Below are 20,021 nucleotides of genomic sequence, written 5' to 3' on the forward strand. Positions count from 1 at the left end.
GTGAGGTTCTTGTTGAGATGGGGTAGCGTAGAATTTAAGAGGACGATTTTGTGGTACTTCGTCAGCCATATTTGGTTTTTCTTCTGATTTAAGAGGAAATGAGATATCGGGAATACCGTACTTTTGTTGATATTCGTGTATTCGGCGTCTCACGTATAGGAAACGCTCTAATTCAGGGATTGGTGGTGCTAAGTTATCGCCTTGTGAGCGAGTACTTGGCATACAATCAGGGAAAGAAGGGAGAGAAGATTAGTTTTTGTTTTTACCTTAGTCTATACCGTGCAATGGAAGAATCGCACTATTCAACTAAAACAGGTCCCCGGCAACGGCGCCAAAAACTTGATGCTTGTCGTGGTTATATATAAAATATAGTTTGTCGGGTACTTGACTGCAAGTGCACAGTCTAGTCGCTTTAGTTTTAAAAGATATCGATCCCACAGGGACCTATGGTCAAACTAGTGCTACTAACGTCACTATCTTTAGCTAAGGGAATTGATTAGTAAGAGTTCGGGGGGAAAATAGTAAATCTAAGGGAACTTTTCGGTTTTAAGAAAGAGTTAAAGGAAGGAATCAGTATGCAACGCATTAATCGTCAGGGATTCGATAAGTCACCGGTGAATAGTTTAAATGCCAAATATCTCTCAGTAGAAAATGTTTATTTAAAAGACTTTATCTCACACTCTCGTGGTTGTTGATTCAGCCTATAACTTAAAGTCAGAATGTACGCTCTCGCTGTCCCATTTGAAGTCAAAATTACTTTTTGAAAATAAATCAATTCTAATTGTTTTTAAAGTGCTCTCGCTGTTTTTAAACCCAATGCCTAATTTTTACTATCCAGCTCGAGCCTCACGCTCTCGCGATTGTTGGTTCTCACCTTAGTTAATTTCCCACTCTCGTGGCAAAATCGTGTTAAATAGCTTTTCACGCTTTTGTGATAAAGTTAATTAAATTTAGATTAAAAACTTCAGCCTAAAAGGTTATTTGAGAAAAAGGGTTTTCACCGGTTATTATTAAATCCCATCAAATTAAGTTGCTATATATCGATACCGGTAGTTTAGCCGGACATATTAATTAAAGCAATCGCAAGGCATAAACAGATTAACTTAGCGAAAAACATGCTTATAACAATAAATGGGCAATAATAATAATAATTCAATAAAAACCTGGAGATCAAAGTACAGAGTATAGCGATTCTTGGAGCACTTAAGCAGTCCTCCACAAGTCGGTAGACTTTGCTTCTTCAATACAGATTACTACTTAAAATTAAATAAAGTGTAGTAGTTCCCCAGTGTAGGAAACTACTACTATGGCTAACTGGAAAACTAACTGGAAAAGGGAAACTATGAAAAGAATGGCGAATACAATAAGGTAACGGAAACAAGGTTGCTGGAAAGAAAGAAAAATGTTGAATGCTAAAAAGCTGGAAATTAAATTGCAGAGCGTAAATATCAAAGTAGGCGTCCCCAATTTTTCCCAATTGAATCCTTTATATAGTGTCCATTAGGTCTTGGTAGTTGAGGAATTCAAGGAACACTTGGTCTTGAGAGAGGAAATTGTGGGAAAAGTTTGTTGGAGGAAATATAGGCACGTTTGGGTGCATGTTGCTGACTGCTTCAAAGCGCACTTTGTGGCCGTGTGACGCTCGTCATGGGCCTGTGACGGTCGTCACAGTCTGGGTCGTGACGAGCGTCATGAATGTGTGGCGATCGTCGCATCAGCAAAATCTGCTTTTTCTGTTCTTCTAGTTTTTCTATGCTTTTTTTACTTATTTCTTCTTCTTTTTTCTTCCTTTTCTTCATTTTGCTCTTTAATGCATGGAGATTTAAATACCTGCAAAAACAACACGAATACTTGCGCAATAATCGGGATATTAGTCGAAATGATGTGATTTCTGAGTGTAAATAAAGACAATTATCTGATGTGTTTTCGTGTTATCACTTCTTCAATTTCAAAATCCATCCCTCTTTTTAAAAAAAAATCTTTGCTTGTGCTTGTTTTCTAAACTTAGACCATATTGCAAACTAGAAACTTTGGTCTTATGTCATTGCCTTTTCAAGATTCTTTTCTCAATCAAACTTGTAAATATACTTAACTATACATGACTTAAAATTTTCAAAAGCCAAAAAGAATTAACCCATTCAAACCATTTTTATGCCTTTGTGCCTTTCAAACTTAAATTTTTTGTTAAAAGCAATGCATCCACTTTGAAATTTATACCACGAACTACGAGGTTTTGATCCCTCATTTTTATGTTGGTACGTAGGCACAAGTCCGAAGGTCTTGTCAAACACAAAAATATAATTAATGAATTCTTTTCTCATCCCTCCATTCTATTTGCTTACAAACATCATTTGTACAAAAACACATATGCACACAAGAAAGGGCTCCCTAGGAGTACCTAGAACACTTTGGGTGCTAACACCTTCCCTCTGTGTAACCAACCCCCTTACCTGTAATCTCTGGCATTTTATTAGTTTTGATTTGAAAACTTCTTATTTATGGGTTTTCTTCGTACTTTTCCCTTTTCCCTTGAAAACAATAAAAGCGCGGTGGCGACTCTTGTTATTTGATGTCTTGCTTATCCATAGCTTGATGATCATGAATTTACCACTACACTTAGACTCTAAGGATTTTGATGTTGTTGGTATGGATGCTAATGTAATAGCATTTGGTGACCGAGTGTCTTGCATTAGGTATTTGTTCTTGCTATAAACATTATTTGGTTAATCCCCCTGAAGTTGGTCAGATGGGACCACAACAGTTCATGAATTTTGGTGTTTTATGTTTTTGGGAGGGATGAATAGCCACCATTCTTAGTGATCCAAGGTTTTTCACGTGTTTCCTCCTTTTTTCGTTATTCATCGGTCAAATCCCCCTTTTAGTTTGGTCTTAAGGATATATTTAAATTACAAGCCTTGTCCCCCATGGATACTAAAGAGGCTTTGTTTTTAATAGGTTTTAGTGACCATTAACAATTTGTAACCTATTCAATTCGACCATTGATTCTTCCAGAGACATTATAACAACTCAGACTTGAACGGTCCTTTCAGAGCCCGGTGAATTGACTATGAGATGTGCATGTAACTTACTATCCGAGCTCATAAAAATTCCAAGATGTACATAAGCGCCCAAAGCATGAGGAATGTAGGGGTGAAGTGTTTTGAGTTTATCGTGGATCACGTAAACTTGTCATAATCATATTTTAATAGAGTAAACTCCCTTTAAGTTTATCGTATTCAGGATAAATCAATTCCTAACATATATTGAGAATATTTATGATTTTGATGAATGAGCTGGAGAACCCTGGTGGGTTCGTGATGTAGAACCATCAGGGAGCCCAAGTGGGATCTTGACCCATTTGAAGTAATAGGACCCAATGTATTCTAGACATATAGAAGTCGGAGAGACCCAATGGAATTTTGACCCATTGGTGTCGTAGAACCCGGTAGGTTCTAGACATAAATAAGTCGGAGAGCCTCAGTGGGATCTCAATCTGTCAAAGTCGTAGAACTTGGTAGATTCTAGACATAGAAAAATCAGAGATCCCCTGTTGGATCTCGACCTGTTGGCATCATAGAACTCGGTAGGTTATAGAGATAGAGAAGTCAGAGAGCCCTAGTAGTATCTTAACCTGTTGGCGTTGTAGAACTCGGTGGGTTCTATACATAGAGACATCGAAGATCCCTAGTGGGATGTCGACCTGTTGGTGTCGTAGAACTCAATAGGTCCTATACATGGAGATGTCAGAGATCCCTAGTTGGATATCGACCTATCGACGTTGTATAACTCGTAGGTTCTAGACATGGAGATGTTGGAGATCCCCGGTGGGATCTTGACCTGTTGGTGTCGTAGAACTCAGTAGGTTCTAGACATAGAGAAATCAGAGAGCCCCAGTGGAATCTCGACCTATTGGTGTCATAGAACTCAGTAGGTTCTAGACATAGAGAAATCGGAGAACCCCAGTGGGATCTCAACCAATTGATGTCCCATTTTAACTAAGCCAAGGTTTGGCCTTGTTATTAGAATTGTGATAACCCATGTGGATTTTTAAATATTAGTAGTAACCAAATCACAAAAGGTTTAGGCGGTTACAGGTTGGAAAATTCCAAGTATATCTTGCTTCATTCTTTACATGACCCAGGTGAGTTGGGGTCCAATGTCTAAGAAACTTTTGCATTATTAAAACCATATATCATTCTCATCAGAGCATTAGTTCACAATCTTTTTGTCGTTAGTCATCCTTTACGGATGCATTTTTTAATGTTTGGACGTTTTTCGGATCCTTTGACAACAATGTTCGAGCCCTCATGAGATTGTTTTAGTTGAGACTATCTTAGTCCTTTTAGAATTGCTATGTATCCCTAATGTGCTTTATCTCTTTGATAATAATTGATTTATTCAGTTGGAAATTAAATAGAATGGTTGGCCCCAAATGGATCTTAGCATACCTTTAGCTGAGTTTTGTACCGTATAGATTCAAAGCCTTAGTGATTCGGGCCTTACTGACTAATAGGTCTCGTTATTTTAAACATAAACCGGTCAACCATGGGTGTATCATAGCGGATCCCGGCGTTTGGCCGAGGATAAGTTAACCAAACCGCTTAAGGTTTAAGGTATGTTAATTTGAACAGGATGCCAAATGTATATTAACTTTTGGGTCTTCGTATAAGGTCAGAGTCATGTTAACTTGACCAGGCCAGCGGTATGTTAACTTAGCCGAGATGCAAGAGGTTCTTATTTACTTAGACTTTTGATTCGGTTAGAGGTTCCAATTAACATAACCTGATCAGAGGTTTTAATTTACTTGATCGATTTGCTAGAGGTTCTTATTTACTTGGACTTTTGATTCATTTAGAGATTTCAATTAACATAACTCGGCCAGAGGTTCTTATTTACTTGACTAATTTGCCAAAGGTTCTGATCGGAAAAATAGCAAGTGGACTATTTTTACCGATGTAGTAATAAGGAGTTTATTTCCCAGTATCGATCTCAAGGATTGCGTAGGAATTACTTATTTTAATTTGATTCTATCAGAATAAAAAGATAATGGTTGTGTTGTTTTGGAATTTAGAATAGTAACACGAAAATAGTAAAAATAATTGATTAAGATAAAAGATGCTAGGGTGAGTGGTTGAGTTAACCGGTTATGAACTAGTCCCGATTTCCTTAATACATATGATACATTCAATCTCCTAACCTAAGAATGTTCTTACTTAAGTCCTTAAGGAAGAAACTATTAAACTACCAATTCTTACTCAAATGTCCATTCAATTAATCATTGGTTTTAATCATACAAAATATCAAGGTTTACGGTGATTTATGAAAGGTTCTAGTCCTAGATGATGCATTCATAAACCCAATTGTGTGAAAACCCTACCAATCACAATCCTGTTTTTGGAAGTCATAGATTAATTCGTATTTGTCCGATACAAAAACATAATAACATCACACAATTGAATTGAAATACATAACATAGTAATCAAGGAACCATTGGGTCACATTCATAGCATACGATAACATCAGGACCACCCCCTAGCATCAGGGGGTTTAGCCTCTCATAGTACTTAAAGAATTCATAAAGTAAAGATTAGACATTACAAAGAATTAGGAGAGTTTGATCTTCAATGGTGGCTACCCTTGAATCTCGCCGTCTTCGAATCCGTCGTATTCGCTATCTTCTCCACTGTAATGCTTTCGTTCGTCTGTCAAAAAGTCCCTTCTTCTTTCTCTTCCAAGCCTTCTTATAGCTTCAGATGACTCTCTTCCAAGTTAAAGGTCCAAACTACCCTTAATGAGCATAATCGGGTCAAACAGCAAAAATTAGGTTTTCCAAGCTGCGTTGAATCAACACGGCCGTGTGGTGGCACACGGGTGGCCGTGTTGTTCTTCAGTATTAATTAATTTCAGCATACATTACAGTGGCAACAACACGGGCCGTGTCCCTACACACGGATGCCCGTGTTAATGCACTGTTTTAATCAACACGGCCGTGTGGTGGCACACGGGTGGCCGTGTTGATTTCTGTTTTCTGCTTCATCTCTGCTCTGCTTGATCAACAACACGGCCGTGTGGTGGCACACGGGTGGCCGTGTTGTTCTGCTGTTCTTTCATATTTTCGTCCTTCAGAGTGTCCAGAACTTCACCATTCTTGCTTTTAAACCTGGAACAATGACACTACCAAACGAAGCATAAACGAGATCTTTTTTTGACATAAACTCGTAATTGAATGCAATGCAATATCAAACTAACAAAACATGATAATTAACTCAAATGCAACCAAAAACAAACATAAATCTTACCAAGGTGATGAAAATATGTCGGATTAGCGGCGGGAATTCAATGGAAATGGTGACTGATCACAACCCCAAACTTGTCTCATTGCTTGTCCTCAAGTTATGTATTGAGTCCAAACAAAGGTCACCCCCGATTTCGTTTTCCACAATGCAACCTAGTCTTTCACCATTCGTGTTCTTCCTTTCCAATCGAGTTTCAGGTCTCTCTGATTCAGGCAGTTTACCACATTTCCACATCCGAAACCTCTTCACCTGTAAGCTTTTCACACACTTACAATATCTCTCAGGGTTAGGTGTGTACACTCACAGCACAGTATCCAATATCAGACTCTTAACTTTGAATACATTCTAGTGTCACTACCACAGCAGATTCCACACACTTTTTGAGGTCTTTTTAGGTTGTAATGGGGCTTGGGTACGGTGGGATAAACAAAAAAATGGATAACAAGGGTTTTTGAACTCGGTAGTCATGTTGTGTACTTTTTCTTTCTTTTCTTTTTTTTTCTCGTTCATCACGTATACTCTGGGGTAAAAACTCTTTTGACTCTTTTTCTACTCACATTTTCCGAGCATTTTATATCTGTTAGAGTCTAAGGTCTCGGCAAGTGCATTTTTCTCTTTTGTGTTTCTTTTCTTTTTCTTTCTTTTTTCTCTTTTTTTTCTTTTAAAGAAAATACATACTGTTATTTTTTTGTATGATCTCATCTTATGCACTTGCCTTCTCTTTCAAGATTTCCACCCCAAACTTAGTTTTATTGCACATCTTGCAATTCACACAATCATACCGAGTTATGACACAAAAGGAAATGGATGATTAAAAGTTAACAGGGGGTTCGTGACGAATAATGCTTAAACGTTAACATGGGGTTTACAATGAATAAAATGGCTAAGGCTCTACGGGGTTTACGAAGGGAAACATACATATAGGGATGGCTAGAAAGGCTCTGGCTAAACAAACAACTTGCCTCAGTGTGTATTGTCATGTTGTGACGTGTCAACAGAACATACGCAAAATCAGAGTGATAAAGTCATACCTGGCTGAACTCTCATGTTGATATTTCGTCTTTGGCTTTTTGTGATCTCACCATGTTGGTTAGCTTGCAAGCTCTGAAGTCTCTTCGTGTTATGTGGTTCTTTCCTGACTTGGTCTTTCCATACCGCTTTCTTGGTCTGGTGTCCGGAAAATGTGTCTGACTTCTTTTCTCAAGGTTGCATCAACTTCCGGGGTGCCTTATCAGCCTTAGTTTGAGGGGTGTCATTCATCCACTACCATTAACCCCGGGCTCGTCCAACCGTTTCTCATCACCCTGTACACACAGTAGGTCCAAAAGAACAGAAAACAAACAAAACAAACAAACATACTAATATAATGATAACATAACAAAAACAAAATAAAAACAAAACAAATTAAAATAAAATAAAACATGAAAGGAGAAAAACCCCCCCACACTTGAACTAAACATTGACCTCAATGTTTAAATTCAAACACGAAGGGGACTTACAGTGCTCACTGTTGAGGAGGAGGCGGAGGATCGTGCGGGAAATGCAACATCAGACGTTGCATCATGGCCTGCATATCATCCATGACTGTCCCTTGCCAGAACAGTTCCACACTCTGTCTATCAAGTTCCGCACCTTGCCTGGTCTGCTCGGTACGGAGGGTTCCCATCTCCGTCTGGATCCAACCCCACTGATCCTGCGACATAAAAGAGGAGCCTTCACCCGGTAGGCTCGAATCATGTGGGGGCGGCATACTGTGGGTCTCATCTTCTTCCATGTTCTCACCTGAAAGCTCATGGTCAAACTGTTCATCTTCCCCTACCGCTTGGGCTGAACCTGTGTATAACCAATTAGCAGCATTGGCAATGCCAATGGACCCGGGTGCCAGAAGTGCGAGCACTTCCACATTGTGAATCATCAGCGCGTAATGAGTCGGCCTGATGGTAATCATTTGTTGATTGACTAGCGTGTGCATGTCAATCCTATTCTTGCCCATTACTGCAGTCTCTTCCATCAGCAGTTGATCATACCCGAAGTGGCTCGTAATCTGCGTGATCATCCCACCTACAGAAATATCCCCAGTAGTTGCATGGCCAACCTGTTTCAGATGATTGGTGGCGAAAGTTGCTGCATTGATTCGCTCATTGTGAGCCATGCAATACAGAAAATATAATTCTCTCTTTGCCGCAACCCCAGTACTATCACCTCGTCCGAACAGGGTGTATGCTAACCCTTTTTGTGCATACCTAAAGCACGGGTTGTGAATTCCAGAAGCCTTTCCCGAGTTGGGGTTATACCCAGTTTTACCTGTAATAGCTTTCCAGAAATCAACAGCAGAAAAAGTGTCCGGTGGGGATCCGGGTCCAGATACCGGAAGTTTAAGAATACTCCCCAGTTCCGCAACCGATAACTCATGATCTTCATCAAATAGGCGGAAAGTAATTTGCCCATAAAACTCCAACTCCGACCCTGTCCACCTTCTCCACATCTTGAACTCAACCGTACTAAAAAATTCAAGGGTTATCCGAGCGAAGGTCGGTGCCTCAAATTGCATGTATTCCAACATACCAATGGTGTGGAACATGCGGTGCACCTCTTCTTTCAAACCTAACTCATCCAGGGTGGCATCACACATATATCTGGTTGGGATAAGCTTACGTTTGGCTAGAATGACATACCTCTCTTGATGCTCCTGTTGGTCAAACAAAATGCCATGATTGTTTGTAGAGCGTCTAACCCTTTACTTTGGTCGAGACGACGTGGCTACCTCCTTCTCCTTGCTTGCACGCTTTGGAGGCATAATGTACCTAACAAAAAATATCTCCAAAAATCCAACAAAAATGTTAGTGAAAACGGCAACCGTCACTGTGTAGAGGACGGCGAGGGGAACAATTTTTGTGAAGGTGAGTGGATGTGAAAGTGAGTGGGGCTAGGAGAAAATGGAAGCTTAGTTGATGGAGGCTAGGGTAACAATGGAGGAAGTGGGAGAGAGAGATTGCCAAAATCAGAAAAAGTGAGAATGAGTGGTGAGGAAGAGAGATAATAGCAAGTGGGGCCCATTACTTAAAATACCCAAAATCCAAAATTTTGAAAAATTTACCCGTTACAAACAACACGGTCGTGTTCCTGCACACGGGCACCCGTGTTAATTTTCTGTTTTAATTAACACGGCCGTGTGTCAGCACACGGGTGTCCGTGTTAACTCACTGTTTTAATTAACACAGCCGTGTTCCTGCACACGGGCACCCGTGTGAATTTTCTGTTTTAATCAACACGGCCGTGTGTCAGCACACGGGTGGCCGTGTTGATGCCCCTGTTTTTCACATTTTCTAAATTCGGAACTGCTTCTTTGGTCTGGCATCCTGTCACTGCGACACTATTATGATTATGGTATCCTTTCTCCTTACCTGCAATAACATGTCACACCCATACAGAAAAGAAAAGAAAAAAAACAAAATATGTTAGCAATCGAACACGTGGGTTGCCTCCCACGAAGCGCTTCGTTTAACGTCGCATGGCTCGACGATTGCCCACCTCATTAGGCGAGGCGCATCTGGTCAATCAAACCCGGTTGTTGGCCTCTGTAATATGGCTTCAGCCTCTGGCCATTCACCTTGAAGATATCTCCATTGTCTTGGTTCTTAATTTCTATTGCTTCGTGTGGAAAAACCTTATGCACGACAAATGGCCCGGACCATCTGGACTTCAATTTCCCAGGAAACAACTTGAGCCGCGAATTGAACAACAATACCAGTTGTCCTTCCCAGAAATATTTCCTGATGATCCTCTGATCATGCCACTTCCGTGTCTGCTCCTTGTACATCTTTGCATTTTCATATGCCTGATTACGAAATTCTTCTAACTCATGAAGTTGAAGAATTCGGGATTCACCGGCTTTAGCAAGATCACAATTTAAGAACTTGGATGCCCAAAAGGCTTTGTGCTCCAATTCCAAAGGAAGATGACAAGCCTTACCATAAATCAGCTGATACGGAGACATGCCAATTGGTGTTTTGAAAGCGGTCTGATACGCCCATAGCGCGTCATCCAATTTGATTGCCCAATCTTTCCGTGAAGCACTAACTGTTTTTTCCAAAATCTTTTTAATTTGCCGATTAGACACTTCAACTTGCCCACTCGTTTGGGGATGATATGGTGTGGCAGTCTTGTGCTTCACATTGTATTTCTTTAATAAGTTCTCCATGAGCTTATTCAAGAAATGTGTTCCTTCATCACTGATAAGTGCTCGAGGCACACCAAACCTAGAGAAGATATTTTGTTTAAGGAAGCTTACCACTGCTCTAGCGTCATTAGAGGGGAGAGCTACGGCTTCCACCCATTTGGAGACGTAGTCCACAGCCACCAGAATATAATTCTTCCCAAATGAGGGTGGAAATGGTCTCATAAAGTCTATTCCCCAGACATCAAATAATTCCACCTCAAGCATGCCTTTTTGAGGCATCTGATTCTTTCTAGAGATATTTCCTGTCCGTTGGCATCTGTCACATTCCTTCACCACGACTTGTGCATCCTTAAACAACGTGGGCCAGTACAACCCGGATTGGAGGACTTTTGCGGCTGTCCTGTCTCCACTAAAGTGTCCCCCATAATCTGAGTCATGACAAGCCTTTAAGACTTCATTTTGTTCTTCCTCAGGGACACATCGACGAATTAGTCCGTCTACCTCTTTCTTATACAAGAATGGTTCGTCCCACAAATAAAACCTGCAATCATGAAGAAACTTTTTCTTTTTGTTATAATCAAAGTCGTCAGGAATTATACCACCTACCAGGTAGTTTGCATAGTCCACAAACCAAGGAACACCCACCACCGCGAGGATTCTTTCATCTATAAACTCATCCTTTATGGGATGGTCCTCTTCCGTCTCTCTAATCTGAGACATTTGAGACAGATGGTCAGCAACGGTGTTCTCACACCCCCTTTTATCTCGAATTTCAAGGTCAAATTCTTGCAACAGCAAGATCCATCTGAGCAGCCTTGGCTTCGAGTCCTGTTTAGAAAAAAGATATTTCAACGCAGCATGGTCAGTATAAACAATTACCTTTGTTCCCAACAAGTATTGCCGAAATTTGTCAAAGGCATAAACCACAGCCAGTAACTCCTTCTCTGTGGTTGCATAATTCATTTGGGTTGGATTCAACACATGGCTAGCATAGTAGATGACGTGGAGGCGTTTGTCTTTTCTTTGCCCCAAGACAGCCCCTACTGCTATATCGCTCGCATCGCACATTATCTCAAAGGGTAGAGACCAATCAGGCGAGATCACTATAGGAGCAGACACCAATTTATTTTTCAGAGTCTCGAAGGCTTCGTTACACTTCTTGTCAAACAGAAACGGAGTATCCTTCACAAGCAGGCTAGTCAAAGGTTTTGCGATCTTGGAAAAATCTTTGACGAACCACCGATAGAATCCTGCATGTCCCAAGAAACTCCGTATACCTTTCTCGTTCACAGGATGAGGGAGATTGGCGATCACTTCCACTTTTGCCTTGTCAACTGCTATCCCTTGATGGGAAATTTTATGACCTAGTACGATCCCTTCTCTCACCATGAAGTGACACTTTTCCCAATTCAGAATTAGATTGGTTTGTTGACACCTTTCCAGCACAAGTGACAGATTATACAAACAATTTTCGAAGGAAGATCCAAAAACCGAAAAATCATCCATAAACACTTCCATGTGCTTTTCCAGCATATCGGAAAATATGGATGTCATGCACCTCTGAAATGTTGCAGGTGCGTTGCATAACCCAAATGGCATTCTTCTATAAGCAAAGATTTCGTATGGGCATGTGAATGCTGTTTTTTCTTGATCCTCAGGTGCCACCGCAATTTGGTTGTACCCTGAGTATCCATCCAGAAAAAAGTAGAAATTGTGACCTGCCAATCTTTCCAACATCTGATCGATAAAAGGTAAAGGAAAGTGGTCCTTCCTTGTAGCAGTGTTCAGTCTTCTATAGTCTATGCAAACTCGCCATCCTGTAACAGTACGGGTGGGGATCAACTCATTTTTTTCATTTTTGATCATAATTGTCCCTCTTATCTTTGGTACCACGTGAACTGGGCTCACCCATGAACTGTCAAATATTGGGTAAATTAACCCCGCATCTAAAAGTTTCACGACCTCCTCGCGAACAACTTCTTTCATAGCTGGATTCAGTCTTCTTTGAGGTTGGACGACCGGTTTCTGATCATCCTCCATTAAAATTTTGTGCATACACATTGTCGGGCTGATTCCTTTCAAATCGTCCATCGCCCACCCAATAGCACCATTGTATTTTTTTTAAGACTTTGATTAGCTCTCCTTCTTGTGTCTCTCTCAAACCTGAATTGATGATTGCTGGACATTTTTCCTCATTGTCAAGAAAAACATATTTGAGATGTTCCGATAATTGTTTCAACTCTATCCCCTTTTTTATATCCTATTTTGATTCTGAAGATGTTTTAGGTCGAAGCTCCTCCCAACGTTGCGGTCGGGAATGAACCCAAGGCGGTTGTTCCTTTAACATTGCTACCACTTCGGATTCTTCCTCATCAATTCCTTCAGTATCCTCCACAATAGATAAACTCAAAACTCTCTCCAAAGGAAGCCTGGGTGTTGTAATCTGCATAGATTGAGCAAAAACTGTATCTAATACTTCAATACTTTTACTCGCCCATTCGTCCTCTTTGAATTTCATAGTATCCCTCACATCAATTTTGAGCTTTTCATCATAAACTTTGAGGGTCATGGTACCTTCTTCAATGTCTATCATGCATCTTCCAGTTTCTAGGAAAGGTCTTCCCAGTATGAGAGGAATCTCCTCATCTTCCGGCATCTCAAGTATCACAAAATCAACCGAAAATACAAATTTATCAATCTTCACCAGGACATCTGTTGCTATACCATATGGTCTCTTCATAAAATGATCCGCAAACTGCAGTGTCATGCGGGTATCCTGCACCTCCCCTAACCCAAGTTTTTTGTAAATTGAGAGGGGCATTAGACTCACACTTGCTCCCAAATCGATCAGTGCTTTCTTGAAGGATCTATCTCCAATGCTACAAGGAATAATGAATGCACCTCTATCTTTTTTCTTCATCGGAATTTTTAGGCCCTGCAAAATAGCACTACAAGTTTCAGTTAGCATGACTGGTTCACTGTTGATCGACCTTTTCTTTGATATGATGTCTTTTATGAAGTTGGCGTAGATCGGCATCTGTTCCAGAGCTTCGGCAAAAGGTATGTTGATCTCGAGCTTCTTGAATAATTCTAAGAATTTCTCAAAAAAAAAATCATGGAGATCTTTCTTCTTTGTTCTTGTCGGAAAAGGAAGAATGATCTTTGGTTTCTGTTTCTCTTGCTGGCTTGTCGGCTCGACTACCACTTCTTCAGTCTGTTTTGGCTCTTCTCTAATCTCCAAGTCAACTTCCAACAATCCCTCTTCTTCAACCTGTTCGTTAACTTGTGGTTCCTTAGCCTTTCCTATTCTGGTGACCACAACTTTAATGTGACTTTGATCACGGGGATTAACGATTGTCCCACTAGGAAGCGTGCCAGGTGCATGGGAATTTGAAGCTAACTGTTGGGCAATTTGACCCATCTGAATTTCAAGATTTTTTATTGATGTTGTGGTGTTCTTCTGATTATTTCGAGTTTCCTCTTGGAATTGGATGTTGTGAGCTGCCATCTTTTCAATTGCGATCTCCCAATCTGCTTTCTTAGGTACCTGTTGTTGCGGCTGCTGATATTGATTTTGATATTGACCCTGTGCCGGCTGTTGCACGTTCCCTCTTTGATCTTTCCATGCAAAGTTGGGATGATTTTTCCACCCCGGATTGTATGTGTTTGAATAGGGATTATTCTGCTTCAAAAAATTTATATCTTCAATTTGTTGCGGTGTTGCAAAACAATGAACAGTATTGTATGGTCCATTGCAAATGTCACACACTTCACTCGGTGCCTGTTGCACTTGAGCCACTTGTCGCATCGCGCGAAAAACCGGCGGGAAAAGAAGAAACAACAGAGCCGCCACCGTGCGTTATTTATCCCAAAAGAGGGAAAGGAAACGCTCGAAGTAAACCTAGGAAAGAACATGGTCTCGCGACCAAAGAGGATGGGTTCGGGAGTCGGTTATGCGAAGGGAAGGTATTAGCACCCCTACGCATCCGTAGTACTCTACGGGATCCACGCACAATAGAAAAGGAAAATTGGTTGCTAAACACTGCTCAAATACTCACACACACTGGCTGAAAGAGACAAGAGAGACTGACTGAGACTGACTCGGCAGGATGTCGCATCCTGGGCCTACTTAGTCTATCAGGCATAGACATCAGAGTCGAAGTAGTTCGGACTGGGGAAACGACACATGCTCGCTAGGATGTCGCATCCTATGCATACGTATCTTCTCGGACGAGAGAAGAATCAGAGCATTCGTAGCTCGGCTGACACGCACACAAACAAACACAGGCAAAGGCAAACATGGAGCCTGAATGCCAATCGCTGGACTTACATCAGCATCCGAACCAAAACACACACAAAGAGGCAAACGTGGAGCCTGAATGCCAATCACTGGGCTTACATCAGCATCCGAACCAAACACACGCACACTGGAACCCAAATGCCACTCGATGGTCTTACATCAGCTTCCAAGCACACAACAACACAACAAGTTAATAGGGAGTCGGGGACTCGAGCCTATAACTGTCAAGCACACACTCAAACAGACAGGCAACAAATTGCTAAGGAGTCAGGCACTCGAGCCTAGCAAATGTCAGACAACACACACAAAAAGGAAAAAGGCGAACAAACAAACTAAAAGGGAGACTAGAGCTCGAGCCTAATAGTTGCCACGCAAACAAAAAGAAAAAGGGCGCCCGGAGAGATCAGCTCAATCTCCTGCCTACATACTTCATCTGGTATGAAGATCAGGGCGATGTAGTTCCCCTACGGAGGGATAAAGGACTAGCCTAACCAGATAACAGAGGGAGACACAACTAGGGAGACTACGACTCGAGCCTAGATGTTATCATGCAAATTCGTCCCTAAGTTAAGGTTTCTAGCTAACTGGCACAGGGAGCCAGCCTATCCTAAGCATGGCTTGCACAGGAAGCAAGCCACACACACTTAACTTGCACGGGAAGCAAGCCAAGCAAAACCTAACTTGCACAGGAAGCAAGTCTAAACTAATCCTAACTTGCACAGGAAGCAAGTCAAACAATCCTATCTTGCACAGGAAGCAAGTCAAACAATCCTATCTTGCACAGGAAGCAAGTCAAACAATCCTACAAGCACAGATAGCACACGCTATACACAAACAAGTGGCTCAAACAAGGGTTAGGTTTTAGTCAAGGGGTCATATCAACCTCGACAAACAAACCTCTGGAACTGGGTGAATGTTGCTCTTAACCTTGCCATTGAGGGGCTAAGGTGAAGCAGATGAAAGGTGAGTGAAGATAAGACTTCACAGCTCTTACCCCTGGCCTGGGAGAGCTTAAGACAAGAATGTGTGGGTTCAGAAAGTGGGAACCCTTCTACACATTTAAAACTGACTCAACTGTACAATTGTACAAGATCTTGGGTTTGTATCTGCAATGCATCAACACAGTGGTGTGAGCAAAGCAGACGACACACTGAATAGCAGGGGATAGGTTGCATATCCCTTGGGTTCTGCCAATTGCCTCTTCACTTAGGAGGTCTTTGACTCTGTACAAGGACAAATGTAAACAATCACAAACATTGCCTCTTAAGGAGGACTTCAGACAGTTGCCTGGCCAAGTAACAGGCCAGGTCTTCCAGACTACATGAAGTTAGGAAGTCATACCTCAATGCAAATTGCTTATACAAGCAAAGCAAAGCAAAAAGTTCACAAGGAACTAAGCAACTAAAAGCACCTGAAACAGTCAAGCAGATGTTAGTATGCAAGTTCAAACAAAGCAAAAAGAAACAGACACCAACAGTTAATTAGAGGCACATGGATGTGCAAGGCACCAGGCTTAGGGCATGTGAGCCAAGCCACCTACAAAACAAACAAGTTAGGCAATGATATTTGAGCAAACTCAATCAAAAAGAAATGGTCTCATTGGTTATTTGTTGGTCAACCTGAAAACACAAGCTCAAAGGTGAGTAACAGGACCACTAGGACAAGCCTAGGGTCAAAAGAGAATGAAAAAGTCAAAACAGCAAGGGGCAAGCATCCAAAATCATGTTCAAACAATTAAGAAACACAACCAATTGGTTTCATGTTCATATCAATCATCATCATCATTTCATGAACAATTTAGGTCAAGGTATATCAAACAGAAGCTCATAGGAGTCAACAGCAAGACTTGCATCAAAAGCAAACTAAAACATTTCCAAAAATCATCAAATAAATCATGATCAATCACAACCCACAGCATGGTAAGCATGTCAAATTTCATCCCATTTGGACAAGTGGAAGGCAGTCAATGAAAATCAGAAAGTCAAAGCAATTTTGAACATGCTCAATGAAGTCAACCAAACATGTATCAACTTAGAAAATTCATAAATCAGAGATGGCATATGATAAATGAATGGGATCAAAACCATGGCAAAGATGAGGATGTCTAGTTATCTCATGTAAAATTTCATGTCCATCCAATAAAGTATGAGAATTTCACAAATGAAATGGGAACAAGTGTCACACAAGGTCAACATATGACTAACCAGGGGAGAAAATCTCAAACAATTAGGAAATGCTACAAATAAATCCACAAAAAATCACATGTAAACTAGACATACAAGAGTAGGTTCATGCAAAAAATCAGATCAATTGGAGGTCGAGAAGCATAGCAATGAAAATCATGAAGTTGGACATCAATGGTGTGACACAAATTGTCACACCCTAATTCAAAAAATCATATCTCACAAACCACAAATGATAAATTCACAAACTCTACACCAAAATCACCATGAGTGTGTCTATTTTAAGCACAAAAAATTTGAGAGCCATTGGATAAAGTATCATCATTTCACAATTGATTTGGCAAGGTGTACAAAATTTGGTCACATGTCACAAACCCTAGCACCATTTAAAAACCCTTCATCCAAAAATTCTGGAAAAATAATGATAAAAAAGTAGAGATCATGATGAACATAACACAAAAAATCCCATTGAATTTGGATCAAAAATGAGCAAGTTATGAATTTTGGAAGATGGGATATCAAAATGAAGAAATAAAATGGAAATAATATTGAAAGAATGGCATTTTTGTAATTCCCTGATTCACTTAACCAAACACAGTCGTTTTGGGCTTTAAAGGAAATGTTTTGATTGGATGAGGGAGTTTAAGCCAGGCAGCACGAAAATGGGGAGAAATCTGGGAAATTCAAAGCTAGGGTTTGATGAACAGTGTAATCTCATCACCTTCAAACACGATTTTTTTCCAGAAATTGAAATTGGATATATGAGAATGACCATCAAGCAATGACAAACATGAATCTAACAACCATTTTCATTGAAACCTCGTGTGTATCATGAATCGAGCACAAACACATTTCCACACTAAACTTGTTTTCGAAATAGCTTCAAGAACACACAACCAATTCAAAAAATAAACACATCATGATAACCAGCATAGAAAGACCTTTTGAAAGCATGTAGTAATTTGAAGAATAATGGAGCTCGAAAATTTACCAGACTGAACAGGGCAATGTTGAATGTGATGCTGGAGATGCTTTCAATGCTTGACAGGTATCCAAATAGCTTCAAAGGGTCCAAGGCAAGCTGTTTGACACCTTACTTGAACTTGAATCAAGCTGGAAATGAAGTTGGCCACTGAACTGGTTTTGCTTGATTTGGTGAAAATGCCAAGATGTGGTTTTTTTTTAGAATAAGTGGATTTTGGTCTGTGTCTTGCAGCTAGTAAGGTTCACAATGAGGTTTGATCCTTGTTACAAGCCAGGCCAAGTTAGGGTGCTTTGGAAATTGGACAGAAAAATGGGAAAATGCCAAGAGCAAGGTGGATGTTTTTGGAGGAAGAATGATGTTGGTCTGCTGCTATCAGTATTTTCAATGACAGAAAATGTGTTTAATTCTTGACACAAGCAAGGCCAAGTTAGGTTACTTTGGAAATTGGACAGAAAAATTCAAATGCAAACAGCAGGGTCAGTTTTTAGGATGAATGAAGTTCACTGGTTTTGTGTCGGTTGGTCAGGTTCTGCTTTTCACTGTGGGAGTCTTGACTGCTTTTTGCCAAATGCCAAGCAGGGTCCATTCTTGAGGGAGTGGATTTTTTTGTAGGCTTGATGTGTTTGATGGATGTTGATTGTGTTCCAAAATGTGACAGAACAAAATGATCCAAAGCCCTGCTGTTTTGTATTGCTAGTGGTTTTTTGAACAGCACTTGCATTCTTTGACAAAATGCCAAACAAATCAATTTTTGCATCAGTTGAAATTGGTTGGTTTGCTGCTACTCCTACTGTCCTCAATATCAGAAAATGTGATGAGGAGATCTGTTGTTAAGCAAGGCAGGGTTGGTTTTTGACAGCAGAAAGAAATGCATCCAAGGAGTTTTTGGTATGAGTTCTGTCCTGTCCTTGAAATGCAACAGCAGGGAGCCATTATGAGAGAGTGTATTCAGTGTGTTTAATGGAGGTTAATTGTGTTTTAAACTGACAGAAGAAAAGACCAAAAGCCCTGCTGTTGGAGGTTGCTTAGTGGCAAAGCAGGTTGGTAACTTTGGAATTTTTTGGACTGTCCCTTTAAAAATGCACACAGGTTAAGTTTGAGGGAATGAATTGTATGCAGTGTGGTTAGGGGCTTTTTGTGTTTTGGACAGTAAGTTTGAAATGCCAATGCAAAGTCAATGCAGTTTTGTGTGCAGTGTGTTAACCAATTTTTCTGCTGTCACATGTGGCCACAATTAGTGCTTGGTTTTGACAGAAAAAGATGAGGAAGTATGGTCAAGCCAGCTTAGTTCATTGGTTTGGGACAGAAGAAATTGGAATGCAAATAGCAGGGTTAGTGAGCAGAATCCATTTCCCTGTGCCAATCTATTTTTCTGATGTATGTTGTTGTCTGCAGGATGTTGTCAAGCCAATTTAGTTCATTGGTTCTTTGATGTTTGGACTGATATAAACAAAGGTGTCAAAGTGAGGTTTTGGCCATGGCAGGAAAAGTGATGCAGTATATGTTCAAGCCAGCCTTAGTTTGTTGGTTTTGGACTTGACAGGTTTTGTAAGATACAAATAAGCAAAGGTTTTGGTTGGTCTATTGGGAATTTGGACAGAAAATGCACAAGCAAAGTGAGAGGCTTTTTTTTAGTTTTGGACAGGAAAGGTTGAGATACAAGTAGCAGGGTCAGTTGAGAGAGTGGGCCATCATCTAAAAATGAAGTGTTGTTGGTTTTGTGATGACAGGGAAAAATGATGGAAAAATGGTTTTGAGCAATTGCCAAGGTTTTTTTCCTTCTCTGCTGCAGTGTTGTGACAGGTTTTTAGAAGAGAAAATGCCAAGGGTTTTGTGGTCTTGTGGTTTGTGGTATGGCTTGGCAGGATGGATGCTTGCCTATGCTGTATTTTGTTGCTTCTATTTTAAGCAAAATCTTGCAGTTTTTAGTGGAGGTCCATGCCAAGTGAGAGAGTGAACATTTGTGCATCTGTGTGTTGGTTGTGATGGCTGCAACTTTATTTCAAGCTGGTGGAAGAATGCTGCATAATCTATGCTGTCATAGTACAAAGCAAAGTGTGGAGGTATGGTGTGGAAT

General features: G+C 40.5%; 1 protein-coding gene across 1 annotated transcript in view; it reads right to left on the bottom strand.

Moving 5' to 3' along the window:
* Positions 1–20,021, bottom strand: part of LOC127101414 (uncharacterized) — a gene marked incomplete at both ends in the record, with an annotated part of 89,379 nt that overhangs the window by 4,046 nt on the left and 65,312 nt on the right. Inside the window, one exon of the mRNA XM_051038840.1 lies at positions 11,463–12,175. Coding sequence (XP_050894797.1) covers positions 11,463–12,175 — 713 coding nt within the window. The remainder of the gene's footprint in view (positions 1–11,462; positions 12,176–20,021) is intronic.

Source organism: Lathyrus oleraceus, chromosome 7, assembly GCF_024323335.1.
Source record: "Lathyrus oleraceus cultivar Zhongwan6 chromosome 7, CAAS_Psat_ZW6_1.0, whole genome shotgun sequence".
Taxonomy (NCBI): Eukaryota; Viridiplantae; Streptophyta; class Magnoliopsida; order Fabales; family Fabaceae; genus Lathyrus; species Lathyrus oleraceus.